Below are 19,997 nucleotides of genomic sequence, written 5' to 3'. Positions count from 1 at the left end.
GAGACAGAAAATGAGGCATATCCCAATATGAAATGGACCACATTACATGAAACAGTGTCGAATGAGCGTCAACCATTTAAAACATTTTGGGGGCCATAAAAGTTTTGGATCGAGATGATTTTTGTTTTTCCCCTTCATCTAGGCCTGTATGACCTAATAAATAGACTGGATGTCAAATAAACAGTACAATTGGCCTTACGACGATTTTAATGATGGATAACCAATCACAATTGTTTTCATGGGGTGTGGTCCACTTGAGATTTATATACCTCTAATTCCACCATGATGTATGTTTTATATCCACACCTTCCATCCACTTGGAGAGATCATTTTAGGGCAATATCTAAAGAACGAGTTAAATCCAAAGCTCCAGTGGACCCCAGCATAGAAAACAGTGGGACAGTGACACCCACCATTAAAAACTTCTAAAGGCCACAAAATTTTTATATCAAGATGATATTTGTGTTTTCCCTTATTTCATGTATTTTAAAACTTTTGAATAGGTTGGATTTCAAATAATCAATACGATGGGCCTTAAGATAGGTTCAACAGTGGGAATCACTCTCCTCGTTGTTTTCTGTGGTGGGGTCCACTACAGATTTATATCTGCCTCATTCTCTAGCTCATGACTTAAAATAATATATCAAAATGGATGGATGGTGTGGATATAACAAATATATCATAGTGGGGTCCATAAAACTTAGTGACGTCAGTCAAAGTAGGGCATCGAAGAGACGCCCTACTCCCAACGCCACTCTCTCTCTCTCTCACCCCTCTCCCTCCTCTCCCAGTGCTCATGCATCCTCTCCCTCCTCTCTCTCGCTGATTCTCTCTTCCTCTCTCTCTCTCTCTGATCTCTCGACCCTGTCCCCTCTCTGTCTCTCTCACATCCTCTACCTCCTCTCTCTCTCTCTGTGTATCTCTCTTCCTCTCTTTGATCTCTCTCTCTCTCTCTCTCTCTCGCTGACCGTTGCCGAATACCCTACCCACGCACACCCTCTCTCTCTCTCTCTCTCTCTCTGAAGCTCGGTTAACCATGAGGTATCTCTCTCTCTTTCTCAATCTCTCTCAATCTCAATACCGATTTAGGGATTTGGGGATTTAGGGATTTAGGGTTGGATGGCAAGTAAACCTTACTTTGGACCTTAGGAAGTTTTTAATGGTGTCCATGGACCCTACGTTGGGTTTTTAATGGAAAATATCTCAATCTCTCTCTCTCTCTCTCTTTCTCTCTCTCTCTCTCTCAGGTAAGTAAAAATCACCAAATACTGCTTTGATTCTCATTTCCTTTGTTGGGTTTGTTTTCGAATTTGAAATGATAGGAGAAATTTTTAGTTTTTTTTCTTATTTATGTTGCGATTTCTGCTTCTTTTTGTTGTTTGGATCCAAGAACAGTAGTTTTCGAGATTTCTTTTTCTTTTTTTGCTTTTTCGAGCACATCATGTTTGGATTTTTGTGTTGGTTGCTTGATATGCATGAATTATGTTCTGGATATTTTTCATTTTTTTTTGTTGATTTTATAGGTTTTGTATTTGGAATGTGCTGAGATAATGTTACTGGATGAATTATAATTTGTGTATTTTTCATTTTCTGTTGTTTTTATGGGTCTTTTGTTTTTTTAAATTTGAAATGATTGGAGAGATTTTGAGTTTTTTTCAATATTCTCATCTAAGTTATTATGTTTTCTTCTTCTTATTATTTTTTAAAATCCAATAACTATATATATAATACACACACACACACACACACACACACACACACACACACACACACACACACACACACACATTTTTTTGTTGATTTTATGGATTTCGTGGTCGGAGGGTGTATAGATCCTGTGAATGGATGATCTGGGTATTTTTCATTTGCAGTTGTATTTATGGGGTTTTTTTTTTTGTCGTTTTTGAATTTGAAATGATTGGAGAAAAGTTTCAGTCTTTTCTCATCCATGTTATGATGTTTGCTTAGTATTTATTGTTTTTATGAAGGGACTATGTTTTTTATTATATATATATTTTTTAGTAAGGGTTATGTTTTTTTTTTTTTTTTCATGGGCTTGTTCTTGAATAGAAATCATGGAAGAAATTTCTATCTGAGGAATCTGTGTTTTGTTTCTTGTGTTGGTTGGTGTTATGTGCTAACTTTTCATGTGGTTATTTTAGTTTCTTGTTGTTTTTATGGTTTTTGTGCTTATAATTTGCTGAGATGCTGTTGTAGGCTTGTTCTTGATTAGAAATCATGGAAGATTTTCATTTACATGTTGGTAAGTATCTTTACTTAGGAACATGTGACTCTACCTTGGATGATTGGAAATCACACTGATCAAATACTCCTAACCATTCTATTGGATGATTCTTACAGAAGGGAAAATGAATTAAATAACATCCATCAAAGTTCCTCTGTCTGTCCGCACCCCGCCCCCCCCCCCCCCCCGCTAAAAGACCTCCAATCCAACAGTCCTATTTTAGCAAACAAATCTCCACAGGATTGTTTGAACAAACTAGTCTTTGGACTGGCTCAGCAACAATGTGACCCACAACTTAGTTGGTTCAATGTGAGTTAATGTATGTTTCGTGTACATTTTCTAGGTGCTTGCATATCAAAATCATACCCAGCTAAAGTATCATATTAACTCCCCATATATAGTATATAGAATTGAGGTCGACTCCCTTAGAATGTTAGCCCACCATGATGTGTTCAAGACATCCACTCCATCCATCATGTGAGCCCCCTCATTCTCCATGGAGCCCAAAAATTTGGTCCATCCAAAACTTGGGTGGACCACACTGTAAAATAATGCCGAAAATCTCAAATCAAATGGTGAAGCCCACCCAAGTTTTGGAATAGCCTGGTATTTGGAATGTCAATGCATCCTGATGGGGCGCATCTCCTTTTTTTTTTTCTTTTTCTTTTTTCTTTTTTTGAAGGATATGGGGTGCATCTTATGAATGGATTAGATGGCATATACTAAACATGTTGGGCCCCACATAATGTGAAAGGTTTTAATGGTGGGCATCCCCATCCCAATTGCTCCCTATGGTACCACTCATATTTTACATCCGCATGACTTCTGGTATACAAGGTTGTCATGGCAATGAGTCTAGCTAGGGCCTAAACATTGACTATAGTCCGGCCCGAGCCCTAATTGGGCTAAAAAGGCCTCAGACAATCTAGGGCAGGACTTGTAAGGAAAAGAGTGACATGATTAAGGGTTTGAAATAGTCTAAGATTATGAAATTTCTGGTGATATCCCCTCCATCTGTAATGAGTCCTATCATATAAATGGTTGATGATAGAAACATGACACCAGATCCAAAAATTGTTGTTAAACTACACATGGAAGTTGAATAGAACCCTCACAAGTGTCTTCATATCATCCACCCTTTTGTATAATAGTGACCCACTTGATTATTGGACCAAGCCATTCATAATTGACCCCAACCTAGCATGGCCCAAACACAAAGCCTAGATTTCAAGCTCGAGCTCGATCCTCAAACCAAGTTAGGGGCCCAACCCCATGCCCCACAAGGCTAGCCTGCTATGTACTAATACAGAGTGAATGTGAAGGAAACAACCTTATGTAGAGATTGGATGTCAGCCTTACATCACAATAAGCCCCAAACAGTATTATAGAATAAGCATTTTTATAGCCTTTCCATTTTATTTTTTACAATGCCATAACCCAAGGTGCCATGTATATGCATTAGTAAGGAAACAAGAATTAACTAAATAACAGAGGAATTAATGTGAGCAATAGAAACCATAACATCTAGAATTAATAAGTTTTTGCCATGAGTTAGATGTTTGTTAGAAATGTTTGTTTACTTAGCATTGTATTTCTGTTATCAGTATGAAGATAAATTGTGTATATTGTTCCATTGCCTTCTATTGCCTAAAATGGTCCTTGCAAACCTTAATGAGCTTGTATATTACATTTTTTTGTCTTAAATTATTATTGTGATTAGTTAGTTTATAGTTGTGACTTATAATTGTGATGCCTTTTTGGCTAAATGTTACATGAATCAATAAGATGTAGCAGTGCAAATAACTCCTTTTACTTGTTTATAGCATGGTAACATTCCTTTTATATGCTTATGATACCCTTATTTTGCATGACAGATTTTTCTTTTTGCTTCTTTCCATCATCTTAGATGGTATCTTGATTTGAGGGGTGACCGTTTTCATCAGTGTAGCCATATTAATACAAATTTTACTCTTTTTTTAATTTTATTTTTTATTTACACCTACACACACCACATGGGCACTCGAACCTCTTAGTGTTGAAGCTTACGTCTACCACTGAGGCATGAGTAGGGACCCAATACAAATTGTACTTTAGGATGGATAGTGGAGGATTTGTACACTGAATTTGATGATGCCTGGTGTTTGTATACTTTCATAGAAGTATCACCCTACTAGAGTACTTACTCGTGTATCAACCATTTGCGCTTGGAAAACTTGCGATACTAGCATACAATGAGGCGAAGATTGATACCGTGCGGTGCAATTTAACTGGATATGTTCTTTTCATCATCAGTTCGCTGTTAGTTCTTGTTGTAACTTTTTCTTAATCTCCGCCTTTGTTTGATACATCATTTGCATTTTCTTTAACTTTACCAGCAGTGTTTGATTACTTCTGTTTGACTTTTCAAATGGGTAGTGCTATGGTTGCTTGTGATTATAGTAATGCGAATCCTGCTTTCCCCAGATTTGTCTTGATTCAGGTTTTTTGTCATGTTGATTCAAGTTTTTACTTTTATTTATATCTATATTTTGTTGTTGAAGCATGTATGTTTCTGGATCTGTTCATCTATTTGTACATTTAGTTTTCCTAGCTTGATTCTATTGCCACTTGTATGCATGCCATCATCAGCTCTTCATTATTACATACACCTGAGATTGAACATGGATCGAGGGTGGCATGGCATCAAGGTACACACAAAAATCTATCTGTTACCATTGATTTATTCTCTCCTATTTCTTCTTTGGCTCTGGAATCTTTATGCAACTCTAACTGCATGAGAATTTCAAAGGTTATTCTTTCTGATGCCAATGTGCTAGGTGAGGGGGAGCACAAGATAATATCGTATATTCACTTGCAAAGAAATCTACGAGGGTTTGACCCGAATACACAATATTGCTTGTATGGGTTGGTAAATGTCTCCACCTTTTGTCTCAAATATCTAGTTGTCTGCAAGCTTTTATGTTGATTTTCTTGGCTTCTTGATATGACTTTCTGCATTTGTCATTTCAGGATGCTGACTTGATCATGCTAGCACTGGCTACACGTGAAGTGCATTTTGCAATTCTTAGAGAGGTTGGTATGTTAGAAGCTTTGCACATTAAATTTTGGTCAGTCGATTCCGATTTGATGCTAGATCATTCTTTGGTGAGATTCTGGTTTCTAAAATTCTGTCATCTCACTATGAAATGTATAGATGGTGGATTAGGTTGTTTGTCTTGGGCCACATGATGTTACCCTTTATTTAAGTCATTAATATTCCTAGTATTTCAATATCTTGGAAACACATCTCACATTCAAAGCATTTTGGGATCCATTGTACAGAGAATATCAAAATGGGAGATGATGGAGGTTGATCCGTTGCCAATTACTCAATCTGATAATAGATGCAAGGTACAACACTTTCGTAGGGGCTCAATTTCGTTGCATTTTCTCATGAATGAAATGTTAGTATTGTTTACTATACTTCATATTCTTCTGTTGTTTCAGGGCCAATGTCGACCTCATGGGACTGATTCATTACCAAAAGGTATAATCCGTGAGACTTATAACTTGGAGATGCGACATTATGGGGTTTCCCAAATAAAAAGGTGTGTGAAACAAATGCAAATTTCAATTGGCGATGGAACCAAAACTAAATTTCCTTCATTGTTAAATACGGATTATTAGATGCCCGTGTTGCTTTTTGTCATCTATAGGTGGCAATAAAAACAAGAAAAATGAAAGAATTGTCTCCTAATGTCTTGTTAAATGGACTCTTCGAGTAGTTAGTCATCACGTGTAGTTGCACAAGTAATCTCCATTGGCATATATAGTACACATCTACAAAATCCTGACTGCTCTTCTAGTGCACCCAATGGGTGTTCAGCCAAAAGTATACCAATTAGGCAAAATCTTAATTAGATTACAGATTTCAGTTCCATTGATCAGGTGTGCCATAAATGTATGAGAAGATGGTTAGAAAAGAAGGTAACAAACCCTCTATATGCAACAAACATGTGTCACAGGCTAGGTCATGTTAACAGTTCTCGTACCTGAAGAGCCAGGATCATGCACATGTGCCACATTGGCACGTATGCAGCAAATCACCTCATTAGTATTACCATGTTATTTTTTCGGCACTTCATATTGATGTCTTCTGATATTTTTGAATCAGGGGAACGCGAAAGCTTCGAATAACTTACTGGCCATTGCAGTTGGAATAAAACAAAAAGAAAATGTGAACCAGATTGTTGAAAAGGTATGTAACGCTTCAAGAGCTTTTCTCTAAGAGTACAAGTATATGCAATAAAGCTCATGTACAACACCACACATGATAGCATGTACCATTGACCATGAGCCATGGTCTTTTGGTGAAGAGGTTTGTACCATTGACCATGAACCACCCTTTTTTCTACTTATTTTTAATAACTAAGAACAGTTATAAAGAGAGAAACATAGAAAGGATAAGTAGAACTGGTAATGGCACACCGCTCGAATGCCCTGTATGTACACCATGACATTACAATTTTGCCAACACTCCCACTCAAGCTGGAATGTAGGTCTCACGCATGCCTAGCTTTCCTAAGACATCCACATCCCTTGTTCATCATCGACTGGTAGCTTTTATGAAGATGTTGGCCAATTGGCTGTTAGAACCGACAAACAACATTGTCAGTATTCTCTACATCAACTTTTTTGGAACAAAATAACAATCCACTTAGATATGCTTGGTCCTTGAGAAACCAGATTATTTGCAATATGGATGGAGCTTGACTGTCACAGTGAAGAGTTTGATATCTAGCTCTCTTCTTAAATGTATTTCTTTTTCTTTTCTTTTTTTGATGATTGTCCTTAGTTAGAACAAGGCCTTAACCTAGACAGTTGCAATATCTGATCTGTAATTTTTTTTGGCTATAGCATTCCATGGCAGGGCCCAACGGATGGCCGAAAGGGATCTTAAAGAGGCACAAGAGTGTCTCTCTAGGAGTTCTATATACCGTAGATATTATAATCTAGAGACACGAGAACCTTCCTAGAACAAGCTATCCATACCCTTGGACTCACATCTTTGCACTCATGAACTTGTGCTCTTGAGAATATTTTTGTGAGGCATATGGATGTCCACACTTTGAGATTTGTTCAACACTTGGATGTGCAAATATTTCTGGTGAATTTTGGATCCATCTAAAGAAAAATAGGTCCAATCATTCTAGTTTTGGGACCTCTCTTGGATTTGTATGGTTCTAAAGAATTGCATTGTTAAGGTTATGCTCCCATTCGGTTGATTGCTCCAAAAATAGACATTATAAGAAAAATGGTCTATATTTAGATGATCAGAATCGTCTGGTTGGTCAGGATTATGCACTGTAGCCTGCAAAGAGTTTGATTCCTTCATTGTTCATTGTAGACCTGCAACAACTTGTTATATATGATCTTTCTTCAAACGCAAAATTCTATTTATCTACGAACTAACCAGGTTATCTTTAGGTTGATTTTATGGGTTGCATTGATGAAGCCAAGACTATGAACTTGCATGCCTGTTACTTGCTACATTTATTCCTTTTACTGAAAGTTTTATGTTGCTTGAAGTCCAATGTGTGATATATTCTTGTTCATGACCAGGGAAGTGGATCCGTTGATTCAGATGTGACATCTCCAAAGCAAATCAATTGAAAATTGTTATTGAAACAACTAGCAATAGACCTGTGTACCAGTGAGTGGAGGATCCTATTTCACACCCAATATGTAAGCTATGTAACTTCCTAACTATGTTGCACTAATGATTCATTCCAGGATACACAACACAATTCATCCCCAACACATCAGTGTTAAAAGTAGTTATTTTAGTTAGGAAATTAAGAATAAAAAATCCCTAAGAGTCATTGACACATACAATGCTTTTTGAATTTGATGGTTGAGTTAGATGGAATTGGTATGACTCAACTTCAGTTTTCAGTTACGGGCTGGTATTTTTGACAGTCTAAACCATCACTTAGAAAGAGAAAACTTTAACTAAACTGGGTTGCATGCGAAATTCACATGCAACCCAGATCACATGGGTCATGTGTCTAAGCATATACACCTTGCATACGATGGACTCCACCATGAGTCACTAGTCACAAAAATTAGGCCAGTCTACTCATGTGGGCCGATCGCCTTGTACAAGAAGAATGGACAGTCTGATTCAACATACAAATGAGTGCCTATTTGTTGAGTGGACCGGTCTGATTTTTACATCAAGTCATCTTCATGGTGGATCCCACTGTTTACAGCTAGATGTATTACACTTGACACATTGGCAAATGAGCTTTGTTGCCTCTGAAGCTCACATGCAACCAATTGTATGCAATCATACAGGTGTTGTCAACCCCAAGTTGTTTCCAGCAACAATGAGTAAATCGATTGTATTATCATACCAGGTGATCATTATTGTCTTGCCCACATTTTTGTAAAAAAGTTCACATGGAGACATTTTAAAACAAATATTGTTTCCCTTTTTTGATGATCTTTACCACTGACTAGAGGACAAGACTGCCTTTCTTATCTGCTTTTTGTTATACATACATACATACATACATACATGTGTGTGTGTGTGTGTGTGTGTGTGTGCATATTTATATTATTTATTCTTTAAGATTTGCAGCTTCGCCCCAATTTCTGTGATGCGTGATCAAATTTAGCTAGTGCATATATGAGGAAAGGAAGACTTAATGAGGCAGCTTAGTGTTGTCGCCAGGCTCTTGCATTGGACCCTCGCTTGGTCAATCCTTATTTTGTTTTATCATTTAGTTTCCTTCTTTTATTGTAGATGCATTGAAATTACTATTTGCATATCATCCCCTTATTAGCAGGTTGATGCTCATAGCAACCTTGGTAATTTGATGAAGGCACAAGGCTTAGTACAAGAACTAAGTCACAGTGGATTTGATACATTATTTTCATTGGATGTTCTTTAAGACTCGAAGTAGATTTCGAGAACCATGATCCATAACTGGACTGCACTGGGTTGAGCAGTTGTTCCAGTAATGGTGTGTCTTAATTGTTCTAATAAGCTGTTTTGAAACTATTTCATGATTTCCTTTGATTGAATGAAGGATTGTTATTATAATTGTAATTGATTCATTATTGAATGAATGAATGATTGTAATTGAATGAATGATGGTAATTGAATGAATGAATGATTATGCATGTGGTAATTGAATGAATGAATGTTTATAATTTTGTTTTAAAAATGTAACCAATCGCTATGGATATTGACCATAGCTGAAGGTTCATTCACATTTTTTTACCTATGCATCATTTCGTAGGTAAAAGTTTCGGCAACAATTTTTACCAACATCACATTTCGTAGGTAAAAAGTCTTTACTAGTATTGACGAACAGTATATAGTTTTTACCTACGAAAAGTTTCGTAGGAAAATGTTTCGTCAACATTTGTACCTACGACCAATTTTGTAGGTAAAAGTCTTAACACAGTTTGTACCTACGAAAACTTTTGTAGGTAAAAGCCTCAACATCGTTTTTACCTATGCAAAATTTCGTGGGTAAAAGTATTAACACAGTTATTAGCTACGAAAACTTTCGTAAGTAAAAGTCGGAGGTAAAAGTCTTAACAAAGTTTTTTAGCTACGAAAACTCTCGTAGGTAAAAGTATTTTTAGGTAAAAGTCTTAACACAGTTTTTACCTACGACAAATTTCGTAGGCAAAAGTCTTAACAAAGTTTTTACCTCCGAAAATTTTCGTAGGTAAAAGTCTTACCCATTGCCAACGATAACATTTTTTGTCGGTAAAAACCTTTACCCACGATCTTTTACCTATGAATTTACCGACGAAAATTTTCATAGGTAAAACTTTTTGCCTATGAAATTATATCATTTACCTACGAATTGTTTCGTGGGTAAAAGTGGAATTTCTTATAGTGATAGCCACTGTCTCTAACCTGGCACCCCAACCTCCCATCCAACATGACAGTGGAATTGCATCCACTCCCTATCTCACTGGCATTCCCGCTGCCTCCAAACCAACCTCCCCAATGAATGGTGGGACTGAACCGAAGCCACAACCAAATGTAACCTCAGATACCTCAATGGTTCTTTAGCCAAATCAGACCACTCTTCTCACCCTTGGGCCTATCCGAACCAGTACCCAATCTCAATTGGATGTTGTCCCCTAGCCAATAAAGGTCATATAGACTCTCATGGACCTGTCCAGGTGAGCACCTCTTCTGGAATATATATCCCTGGATCCTAGGAGGGGTATAAATGTTACTGCAGTAGAGGGCTGCCTAAGGCCTTCAACATCCGACCCTAGAGGAATGAGAAAAGCTCTAGCTCAGCAAGGTGTAGAGCGGATTCATGAAAATAAGGTGGCTTCGGCCCCTGAAGGCCACTTTAAATGCGAACATCAACCAGATTATACCCCCTGGAACCCAGAGTGGGGATAGTAGATAACATAGCAGAGTTAAGGCATGGCTTTAGCCTTTAGCCCTAAGGGGTTAAACCAACCTCTTCCATACCACGGTGAAGATCTTATTCATGAAGCAGGAAGTCCTCACCAATTCTTCATAGGTGTTGGCAGAAGCATAGACAGAAACAGAGGAAATGCCATCAAAGGACATGTGAGATCAGTTGGATGCTCCCCTTTAAGGTCTGACAAGGGTCCCCAGGACTAGCTAGGAGCCCCCTTGATGAATCATAATTATGGCTCAATCTCAGGAAGGGAGAGTTCTGGTTGGAAGGCTCAGGCGATGGATCTCAATGAGGCAGATAGAACGGGTCAGATAGCAGTGGACCTATCCCCTTATTTTGTTCAAGACTCCTTGGACATGGGACTGCAAGTTAATTACCCAAAACAACAAGGTCTTAGATGACCAGTCAGATAAGTCTGCCCCCTCATTTTTCCAATGTAAGAATCAAATAGCCATCTTTTGGAACAACATCTGTTGGAACAAATTGAGGGCAACAACTCTATCATCAAGGAAATTCCCACCTTAGAAGCTTCTGCCCAATGAATAACAAAAGGGAGAAGGAGAAAGCTCCAATGCAGGAAAGTAACAAGGCAGAACGAAGAAGGGGAATGGTTTTATAGACTTTGGAGGTTGAAATGGAGGGCCGTGAATTCAGGATGCATTGTGGATGGATAACGCCCTTATTTGGAACGCCCAAGGAGTGGGCAACGTGCCCACTATCGGATAAAGGAAAAATTGGTCAGGAAATTCAACCCATGGCTAATGGCGATACTTGAGCCTATGATGAGAGAGGAAAGGTGAGTGTTCATTGGCTTGAAACTTGGTTTCCACTCCTCTCTCTCAATTCATGAGACAGGGGGGAAAATCTGGGTGTTTTACCAAAATCACCTAAATATCTCTGTCCTTTCTATTTCTAACCAAATGTTATTGCTAAGTATTTTTTAGTAGAACCTCACGGAGCCCACCCTGCTTTCCATTGTGTACGCCCTCTGTTGCAAAAGCCAAAGAAGAATGTTGTGGAGTGAGATGGTTGCCTTCAGCAGTCATCCAAGGTCCATGGTGTAGGAGGAGACTTTAATGCAGTAGCCGCGACAGAAGAAAGATTGGGGGCCCGAAACCTAGATAGAGCTAGCATTGCCAACTTCTCAGAAGTGATTCAAATTCCTGTCTCCTAGACGCAGGCTATGTTGGGAATAAATTCACTTGGAGCAACAGCCGCATAGGAAATGCTTGGGTATATATGGGCCAAGCTTGACAGGGTACTCCTCAATGACTGATGGACTGCTGTTTTCCCGTCATTTAGAGTGAACCACTTACCCCGTGCCAACTCGGATCACGCTCCCTTAATGCGATCCTTTCCTAGTAAGTACTAACCCAAGGCCAGACCATTCTATTTCCTCATAATGTGGACACTTCACGACACTTTTCAGCAGGTGATCAATAATGCCCGGGAAGGAGAATGCTCGAGTCAGCCCATGATCAACATCCAGTTTAAACTGAAGAAAGTGAAACAACTACTAAAGGTTTGGAATAAAGAAGTTTGTGGAAACATTTTTCACCAGATTAAAAGAGCTGAGGAAGATCTAGAGATCATTAAACATAATGCAGAATTCTCTAAGTGAGGACTTACTCCAAAAAAGATTGGTAGGCAGCATCTAGCTTAGCTGGAGCTTATGGAAGAGGTATATTGGAAATAAAAAGGTAGAAACTCCTGGCTGGGGGAAAGAGACAAAAATACTGAGTTTTTTCATGCATTGGCGAGCGAGAAAATTAGGCACTTGGTTATTACCTCGATCAAGGATGCGGAAGGAAATATCATTTTAGGCCAAGAGGAGATTAAATCAGCAGTAGTTAATTTCTTTGAAGAGCTATTTAAGGCGGAACCCACCTCCCATCTGAATGATTTTTCCTTGGCCATCCTTCGGCTGCTATCCCAGCAAGACAATGGTGCCCTGCTTGCGCCTCCCTCCCTAACAGAAATCCAGGCTGCTGCTTGCGCCATCAAGGACGAGGCACTAGGCCCAGATGATTTTTCTACTGCATTTTTCTTAAAGTGTTGGAAGATTGTGGGGAAAGACATCCATAAAGCATCCTTATACCTGTTTGAAGGGGAGTTCTCCCTAGAGCCTTTTCATCATTCCTGATTTGCCTAATCCCTAAATCCCCCTCAGCCTCTAAATTTTCTGACTATCGTCCTATCAGCCCATGCAATGTCAACTACAAAATCTTCTAAAAAATTCTGGCATCCAGATTGAGCAATATTCTACCTAAACTGATTTCTATTGAACAAGGAGTGTTCGCGCAGGGGACATTATGCCAAAACTGGGAAAAAAGGACGGTTGAAAACCATCTCAAAAGACAATAAAGGATGATTTAGGACCGTCGCAAGGGTCGTCCTATTTTAGGGCATCGTATTACTTAAAGGACGGTCATGAACCGTCATTTCTATGGACAATTAAAGGACAGTTATGGACTACCTGTAAAGAAGGACGGTCATGGACCGTCAATAAATATAGACGTTATAAGGTCTTTGATGAACCTTCAAAGGACGGTCTTGATGTTTTATTTAAACCAATCTGATTTAAATGATTTTAAACTCGCAAGTATACGAATCATATGTAGATATGATAGGTATTACGAGATCGTTCCCACGAGGACTGGTTGTCACAATTCAAAATTTACGACTCTTCTTAATTAATCCAACAAAAGGTTTAGCGAACTATTAAGTAAACTATCACAAATCTATGAAAAATAACTGAGAGCAATAAGGAAAATTCAATCAAGGAGAAGACTAGGACTTTCGAATCCACCCCTAATTATCTTGACCCTTGTTTTACCTGTTGATTCACCCTAATTCAGATTGATAAAAATAAATAAAGCACACTCTATGTCCTTGGTCGGGCACACAGAATGTATAATCCCTTAAAGCATAAGGATCACATCTTTCCATCCATGGTCAGGCATGAAGAGATGTATACTCCTATTTCTTCCTCTATAGGAAACCCGTTCATGGTCAGACACAAGCACCTAAAATAAGAATCTAAATAACATCCACATCTAGACTTTGGTTAAGCTCATAGAATGGAGAAGTACAGAAATTTCAGTTAAGCACACTAGAGAAAGAAATAAATCAATCAAATCAAGATGAATTCAACCATAAACAAGAGTCATTCAAATTAGGGGCTTTATCTCAGCCCTAGACAAGAAATTAGCAATCCATAAAATCAATTAAAAAGAAGGAGAAATAGAATTTATGAAAATAAAATATCTCCCTTCTCTTTCTCCACTTTCTTCTCCCTCTCTCCTCTTTCTTTTCCAAGCACTCCTTTCCTTAAGCTCTGGTCGTCCTTTTTCTCCTTGCTCTCTCCACGTCCTCCTCCTTTTATAGCTACCAGGGGCGAAGGAACTTTCGCACAATAAAAATCGAATTCATGTATAACTCTTGCGCAACAAACATCGAAGCCTCCCACGTCCCATGTTCCTTGCATTATGTCCGTAAAATAAATGTCTCCTGGGACGTTTTTGACTGAGCTACATGATTAACGGATCAGATCTTCCATCTGATTAAAGATGGTGGGCTATAACCACTTGGAAATCCCTTTTTCATGGATGTGCATAAGCTTATGCACGTGACTGCACTGACGTGATCGGTGGGCCCCACAGGAGTGTTTTCGAGGAAATCCACCCCGTCCATTGGATTTAGGATGAAATTTTGGTTAGGAATGGTTGGCTTAGAATGTCCATTGACACGGCCCAAAGAAGCAATCACACTGAGATCTTTTTGAACGTCGCAGGGTAGTTCTCTTGTGACCTCTGTAGCACACACGTGTATGTACATATGCACAAAATATTAGCTTAAGTTCGATCCTTTCGAGGCCCTCTATAAGATGGACGGCTTGGATCATTCGTACGGGCCGTGATGGTGGCCCAGTGACATCCGCAAAATCGACAGCATCTGTCCCTTACACGCTATAGGAAACAGAAGTTTCCTTTTTGAGAAGGAGGTCGGGTCAGCGCCTGCTGACCCGTCTCTCGATTCCGGTGCGACGCAGGCGTGTGCACGCTCTATGCACACGTTGCACGTACGTGATCCATTGTGATGTTCTTGCCAAATCCAATCCATTCATTCAATTAGTATCCCTATTTAAGGCGTTGAGACTAGATTTGAGGCAGCTCCAGATATCAGGTGGGCCCAGAATCAATGATTTATGAGCTGATCTGTCATTTGGGGCACTTTCATAATGATCCGAGGGCTAAAATTTGATATGTACGGTTAATTTATGGCTCTCAGGCCATGTATGAAGTTTTGAGCCAATCAGATGGCGGGAACCATATGATATTGCATTTTACACCAATTTCGAGCCTCTTTAACGTGAACGGCTTGATTTCCTCAGATCCCTGGCATGTAAATTCTTCAGTATTGGTTCTCTGGAGTGCATCCCTTGCTATGGTGACTTCGGAGTGTCAAATCCATGCTTTTAGTACTCTTTTTCAGTCCACGCTCCTGATTACATCCTGCAATAAAAACACAATTAAAATATGACATTAAGCATTATCATGAACGTAAAATCAGGTAATAACTGGGGTCTGATATGCAATATTCGACCCTTATCACAACCCCCAACTAGCATTTTGCTAATCTCGAGCAAAACATGTGAAAAATAATTTCAGAAATAAAAGACAATTCCTGTAAACCCGAGTGACTTGTGAACAAATAATCAAGATGCGAGAATTCTAATATTCATGAATGGTGAGTGGAATGTTCTCTTGGAATCAAACTTGCAGTAAACTTCATAATCAAGTTCTAAGTATTAATCCATCAATCAAGAAATTCTAAACATTGAGTTCCATGAGTATATAGTGTAATCTCAGCTTACAATCATTAAGAGATCTAATTGTCAATTTCATGATATCATTGGTAATTAACAATGGAATTCTTGACAACTGAAACCAACACTTGCCTTACAGATTAACTTTTCATTCTACCAGCCTTTGATTATTTATTTATATTTTAATGAATAGCAATACCAAGAAGGGGAATCAAATCCTCACCTATAAGGAGCAAACCTATGGTGAAAACTAGTCGCCTAACTCTTTCTAAATGTCAACCATGGGGAATTGAATCTTCATCTATAGAGAGCAAACCTATGGTGAAGATTATGCTTACCCTTTCAATTCTTCTTACTGAACATGATGAAAATAAATTTTTTTCTCAGGCTGGTTCCCTTCATGCTTATTGATTACCAAGTTAATCATTCAATATCGAATCGGAACCTTAATGTGTCAGCGAGATGTGATATATGAAATCATGACTCAATCACTATTTACAACTTCTAATCATGGGTTAACAATTCAAACTTAACTGTGAAATCTAACAGGTGGCTGAATCTCAGAGTCATAAATTACCAACAGTCTGTATCTTGTAATTTTAAAATCACAATTATCCTTCAAAATCACTTCAAATTCACAAGAAATTCCATAAAAATTTAAAAATATTCACAATTTTTGCTCAAGACTAAGAAATACTGATTAGGTAACCTAATCTCCCACCCCCAACCTAAAATCTACATTGTCCTCAATGTAAAAAAAAATAAGCATGCAATGCACATAGAACAATGAAAGTAAAAGAAGAGTGATGGAAAGATAGTACCTGAACGAGAGAATTAAGAGGCTTCTCAGAGATATCAACGTAAAAGTGATTCAGCACACGAGAGAAATCAACAAAAGCAAAATAATAAAAATAAAATCCCAAAAAGAAGATCCTACTTATACCACTTTTGCAGGTGCTCTCGATTGCATTTAGCGTATGTAACAAGCCTTTAAACCCCTAGGTTGCCCCTAGTGGATGAGTTGTAGTCTCGTGAGGGTTTGTAGTAATGTTACCCATAAACATTGAACTAACTAACTAGGAAAATAAAATGGAATGAAAAGCTGGGTTGCCTCCCAGGAGCGCTAAGTATAACATCTTCAGCCAGACAAGAATGGACCATGAATTAATCAATCTTGATAACTTGGGTCCGCCAACTAAATTTTCTCAACATCTTGATTAACCAATCCCAGATTTTTTGGGAACAACTTGAACTGTGCTATCTGAAATGGGGTAAATGATACCACCGACTAATAATTTAAGCACTTCCACTCGAACAACTTCCGCCATGTTAGGGTTAAGCCTCCCTTACGTTTCATGCGACGTTTCCACGTTTTCTTCAAGATCAGTACGATGCATACATAAAGTGGGGCTTACTCCCTTCATGTCCTCCATCGTCCACCCAATAGCTGCCTTATTTTCTCTAAACACTTTAAGCAACTTGCTCTCCTGTTCCTTCTCAAGTTTAGAAGTTTTGATGATAGGCAGGGTCTCAGAAGGACCTAAAAATGATACTTGAGGTTTTCAGGCAATTGTTTAAGGTCAAGTTTAGGTGGTTTCTCAATAGATGGGACTGGTTTAGACTCAAAGGGTGGAAGAGGTTCCACTTTCACCTTCCATTTTGTAGTCTCCATTATAGGCGTAGAGTCGAGCAATGCATTGACTTCTTGGATGGAACTCTCTATGTCAAAATCCATGCCAAAATGTGCTAAGCAAGTCTTAAGTACATCTTCGAAAGATTGAAGGAAAGATTCATGTACTAGACTCTCAATCATGTCCACTTCAAATATATCATCCGAGTCTACTGGTTGTTGTGCAGCATTGAAAACATTGAGTTTAATCTTCATGTTACCAAAAGACAACTTCATAACTCCATTCCTGCAATTTATGATGGCATTGGATGTGGCCAAGAATGGGCGTCCCAGGATAACCGGAATTTAACTAGTAGGATTCTGGACGGGCTGAGTATCTAGAATGATGAAATCCAGTGAAAAATAAAACTTATTAACCTCGATTAGTACATCCTCAATAACACCACGGGGCACCTTGATAGATCTATCAGCTAGTTGTAATATTATTTTAGTTGGTTTCAACTCACTAAGTCTTAGCTGTTCATATACAGAATATGGTAACAAACTAACACTGGCCCCTAAATCAAGCAATGCTTTCTCAACCTTATGATCTCCTATGACACAAGAAATGGTAAGAGCTCTTGGATCCCTAAATTTAGGAGGGGTGTTGTATTGAATCATGGAGCTGAGTTGCTCCGCAAGGAAGACCTTCTTATGAACATTCAGCTTACACTTTTGAGTGCATAATTCTTTAAGAAACTTAGCGTAAGCAGGGACCTGCTTGATAACATCAAGCAACGGAATGTTGATTTACACTTTCTTAAACATGTCCAATATTTCATTAAAGTTGTTTCCTTTCTTAACTGGTGTCAAACATTGAGGAAAATGTGCTTTAGGTACATAAGATGGCACATGAGTGGTTCCTGGAGAGTCAGAGTGTTTTTGGACTTTGAATGCGCTAGTATGTCTCTCCGCTTCATTTTGGTCTTTCGATTTGGAATTTGATTCTTCCCTAGGCATCTCTACTTCATTCTCGATCTGTTTACCGAACCTAAGGGTAATGATTGATTTGGCTTGCTCATGATATTGTTCTTGGTTTGAATTAGAGCCAATCTCATACTGTCCTTTTGGATTTACCACAGGTTGACTAGGGAACTTGCCCTTCTCTCTCTCACTCAATGTGGCAGCAAGTTGACCCAACTATACTTCCAGCTTGGCAATGGATTGTACATTTGCATGTAAGCTTTGCTAGTTAGCTAGTAAAGTTTGTTGGGTGTCTTTTTGAAATTGAAGTGAACTCTGCATAAAAAGATTGAGTGTATCCTCAAGAGATGGATTCCTAGATTGTGGAGGTACTTGTTGATACTGGGGAAACTGCTGAGGTTGTTGACTGCCAACTTGGGGGTACGGTTGCATTGGAGAATTTTCAGATGGTCCTCCTTGTTGTGGTCCTTTTGCCCAAGAAAAATTTGGATGTCTAGCCCACCCTGGGTTGTAGGTGTCTGAGTAAGGATCATTCCCAGGTCTCCGGAAGGTATTCATAGCATGCACTTGTTCAGAGAGAAATTTTGGAAATGTTGCACTAGATGGACAAGACTACGTAAGATGGGCAGGACTAGAACATATAACACATGACTGGATTTGAGTTGTTTGTGGAGGTCCATTATTCATCATCAAAGGATCCACTTTCTTTGTCAGGCTATCAATCTTGGCATAAAGATCTCGCGTGACTCCTACCTCATATATACCACCTTTCTTCTGTAGTTGGGGACTTCTTTCACCTCTATTTGAGTAGTCCCATTACTGGAAATTTTCACACAAGGTTTCAAAGAAATTCCACACTTCGACATCACTTTTGGTCATGAATGACCCTCCACTAGTGGCATCAACCATGCGACGGTTTTGGGGTGTCAGACCGTCATAGAAGTATTAAACCTATTGCCACTTCTCAAAACCATGGTGTGGACATTTAAGAAGTAAGTCCTTCCATCTTTCCCAACATTCATGAAAGTGTTCACCCTCTTTTTGTGTGAAATTAGAAATTTCTCTACGGAGAGCATTAGTTTTGTGAACCGGGAAGAACTTGTTTAAGAACTTCTTAGACAGTTGGTCCCATGCAGTGATGGACCCAAATCCTAGAGAATTCAACCATGCTTTCACCTTATCCTTCAAAGAAAAAGGAAAAAGGCGCAAACAGATCGAATCATCTGAAAAATTTTGGAACCTAAAGGTAGAGCAAATGTCTAGGAATTCTTTCACATGATGGTATGGATCCTCCTAATTTAAACCGTAAAAGGAGGGCAACAATTGTATGACCCCAGGTTTAAGTTCAAAGTGTGCTGCCGTGGTGGCGGGCAACACTATGCATGAAGGCGCATTGAATTAGACAGGACCTAAATAATCTCTAAGAGCTTTAGTTCCATTCTCGTCCGCCATTTCAAATAGGATGTTTCTAAATCTTCTACGAAAGGTTCTTTCTATTTCAGGATCAAAAGGTGCTAGTTCTATGTTCAGAGATCTACGTCCTAGTATGAACTATGTTATTACAATGTAAGAAAGAAAACTAACCTAAGATGCAACCTAAGAGAAATAAAACTAAAAATAAAAATTATGAATTCCTAAAAACAAGAGAAAGCTATGTAAATGAGAATTGGAAGGAAGAACTCGGAAAAGGAGATGATGGATGTCTGAAGATTTGGGAGCTCCTCCTTTTGAAGACAATCTTATTTAACAGCTTCCTTTCTCAATTCCTGTAAACATAATAAAAACAAAAATAAATTAAATTTCCTTAAATAATGCTAGAAAAGAAAGTTTTTAATCTTAGAAATAAAAAGCTAAGTTAGTTTCTAAAAAGGGAAAAATTTCTAA

The 19,997-nt window shown here is 38.5% G+C and overlaps 1 protein-coding gene and 1 non-coding gene across 5 annotated transcripts; both read left to right on the top strand.

The window, feature by feature from the left end:
* Positions 1-4,589: 4,589 nt before the first annotated feature.
* On the top strand, positions 4,590-9,380 carry LOC131241450 (5'-3' exoribonuclease 3-like). Of its 4 annotated transcripts, none has more exons than XR_009169034.1 (8): positions 4,590-4,932; positions 5,062-5,149; positions 5,255-5,317; positions 5,567-5,635; positions 5,732-5,832; positions 6,399-6,482; positions 7,847-7,969; positions 9,076-9,380. XR_009169034.1 is itself a non-coding variant. In XM_058240249.1 (8 exons), exons 1-6 carry the CDS (start codon positions 4,857-4,859, stop codon positions 7,895-7,897), a joined length of 435 nt encoding a protein of 144 aa, XP_058096232.1. In that variant the 5' UTR covers positions 4,590-4,856; the 3' UTR covers positions 7,898-7,969; positions 8,582-8,643; positions 9,076-9,380. The 4 variants fall into 4 exon arrangements, 3 of the variants coding, with proteins under 3 accessions (XP_058096232.1, XP_058096233.1, XP_058096231.1); XM_058240249.1 differs by lacking the exon at positions 5,732-5,832 and adding an exon at positions 8,582-8,643 and having other exon boundaries at positions 5,062-5,153; XM_058240250.1 differs by lacking the exon at positions 7,847-7,969 and adding an exon at positions 8,868-8,984 and having other exon boundaries at positions 5,062-5,153; positions 5,732-5,771.
* Positions 9,381-19,080: 9,700 nt separating this feature from the next.
* LOC131241750 (small nucleolar RNA R71) lies at positions 19,081-19,187 on the top strand. Its single transcript, XR_009169311.1, has one exon. It is a non-coding gene; the product is annotated as a small nucleolar RNA R71 (small nucleolar RNA).
* Positions 19,188-19,997: the final 810 nt, after the last annotated feature.

This window comes from Magnolia sinica, chromosome 3 (genome assembly GCF_029962835.1).
Source record: "Magnolia sinica isolate HGM2019 chromosome 3, MsV1, whole genome shotgun sequence".
Taxonomy (NCBI): Eukaryota; Viridiplantae; Streptophyta; class Magnoliopsida; order Magnoliales; family Magnoliaceae; genus Magnolia; species Magnolia sinica.
Note: the sequence above shows the minus strand (reverse complement) of the source record. Positions and strands in the feature narration are given on the sequence as shown.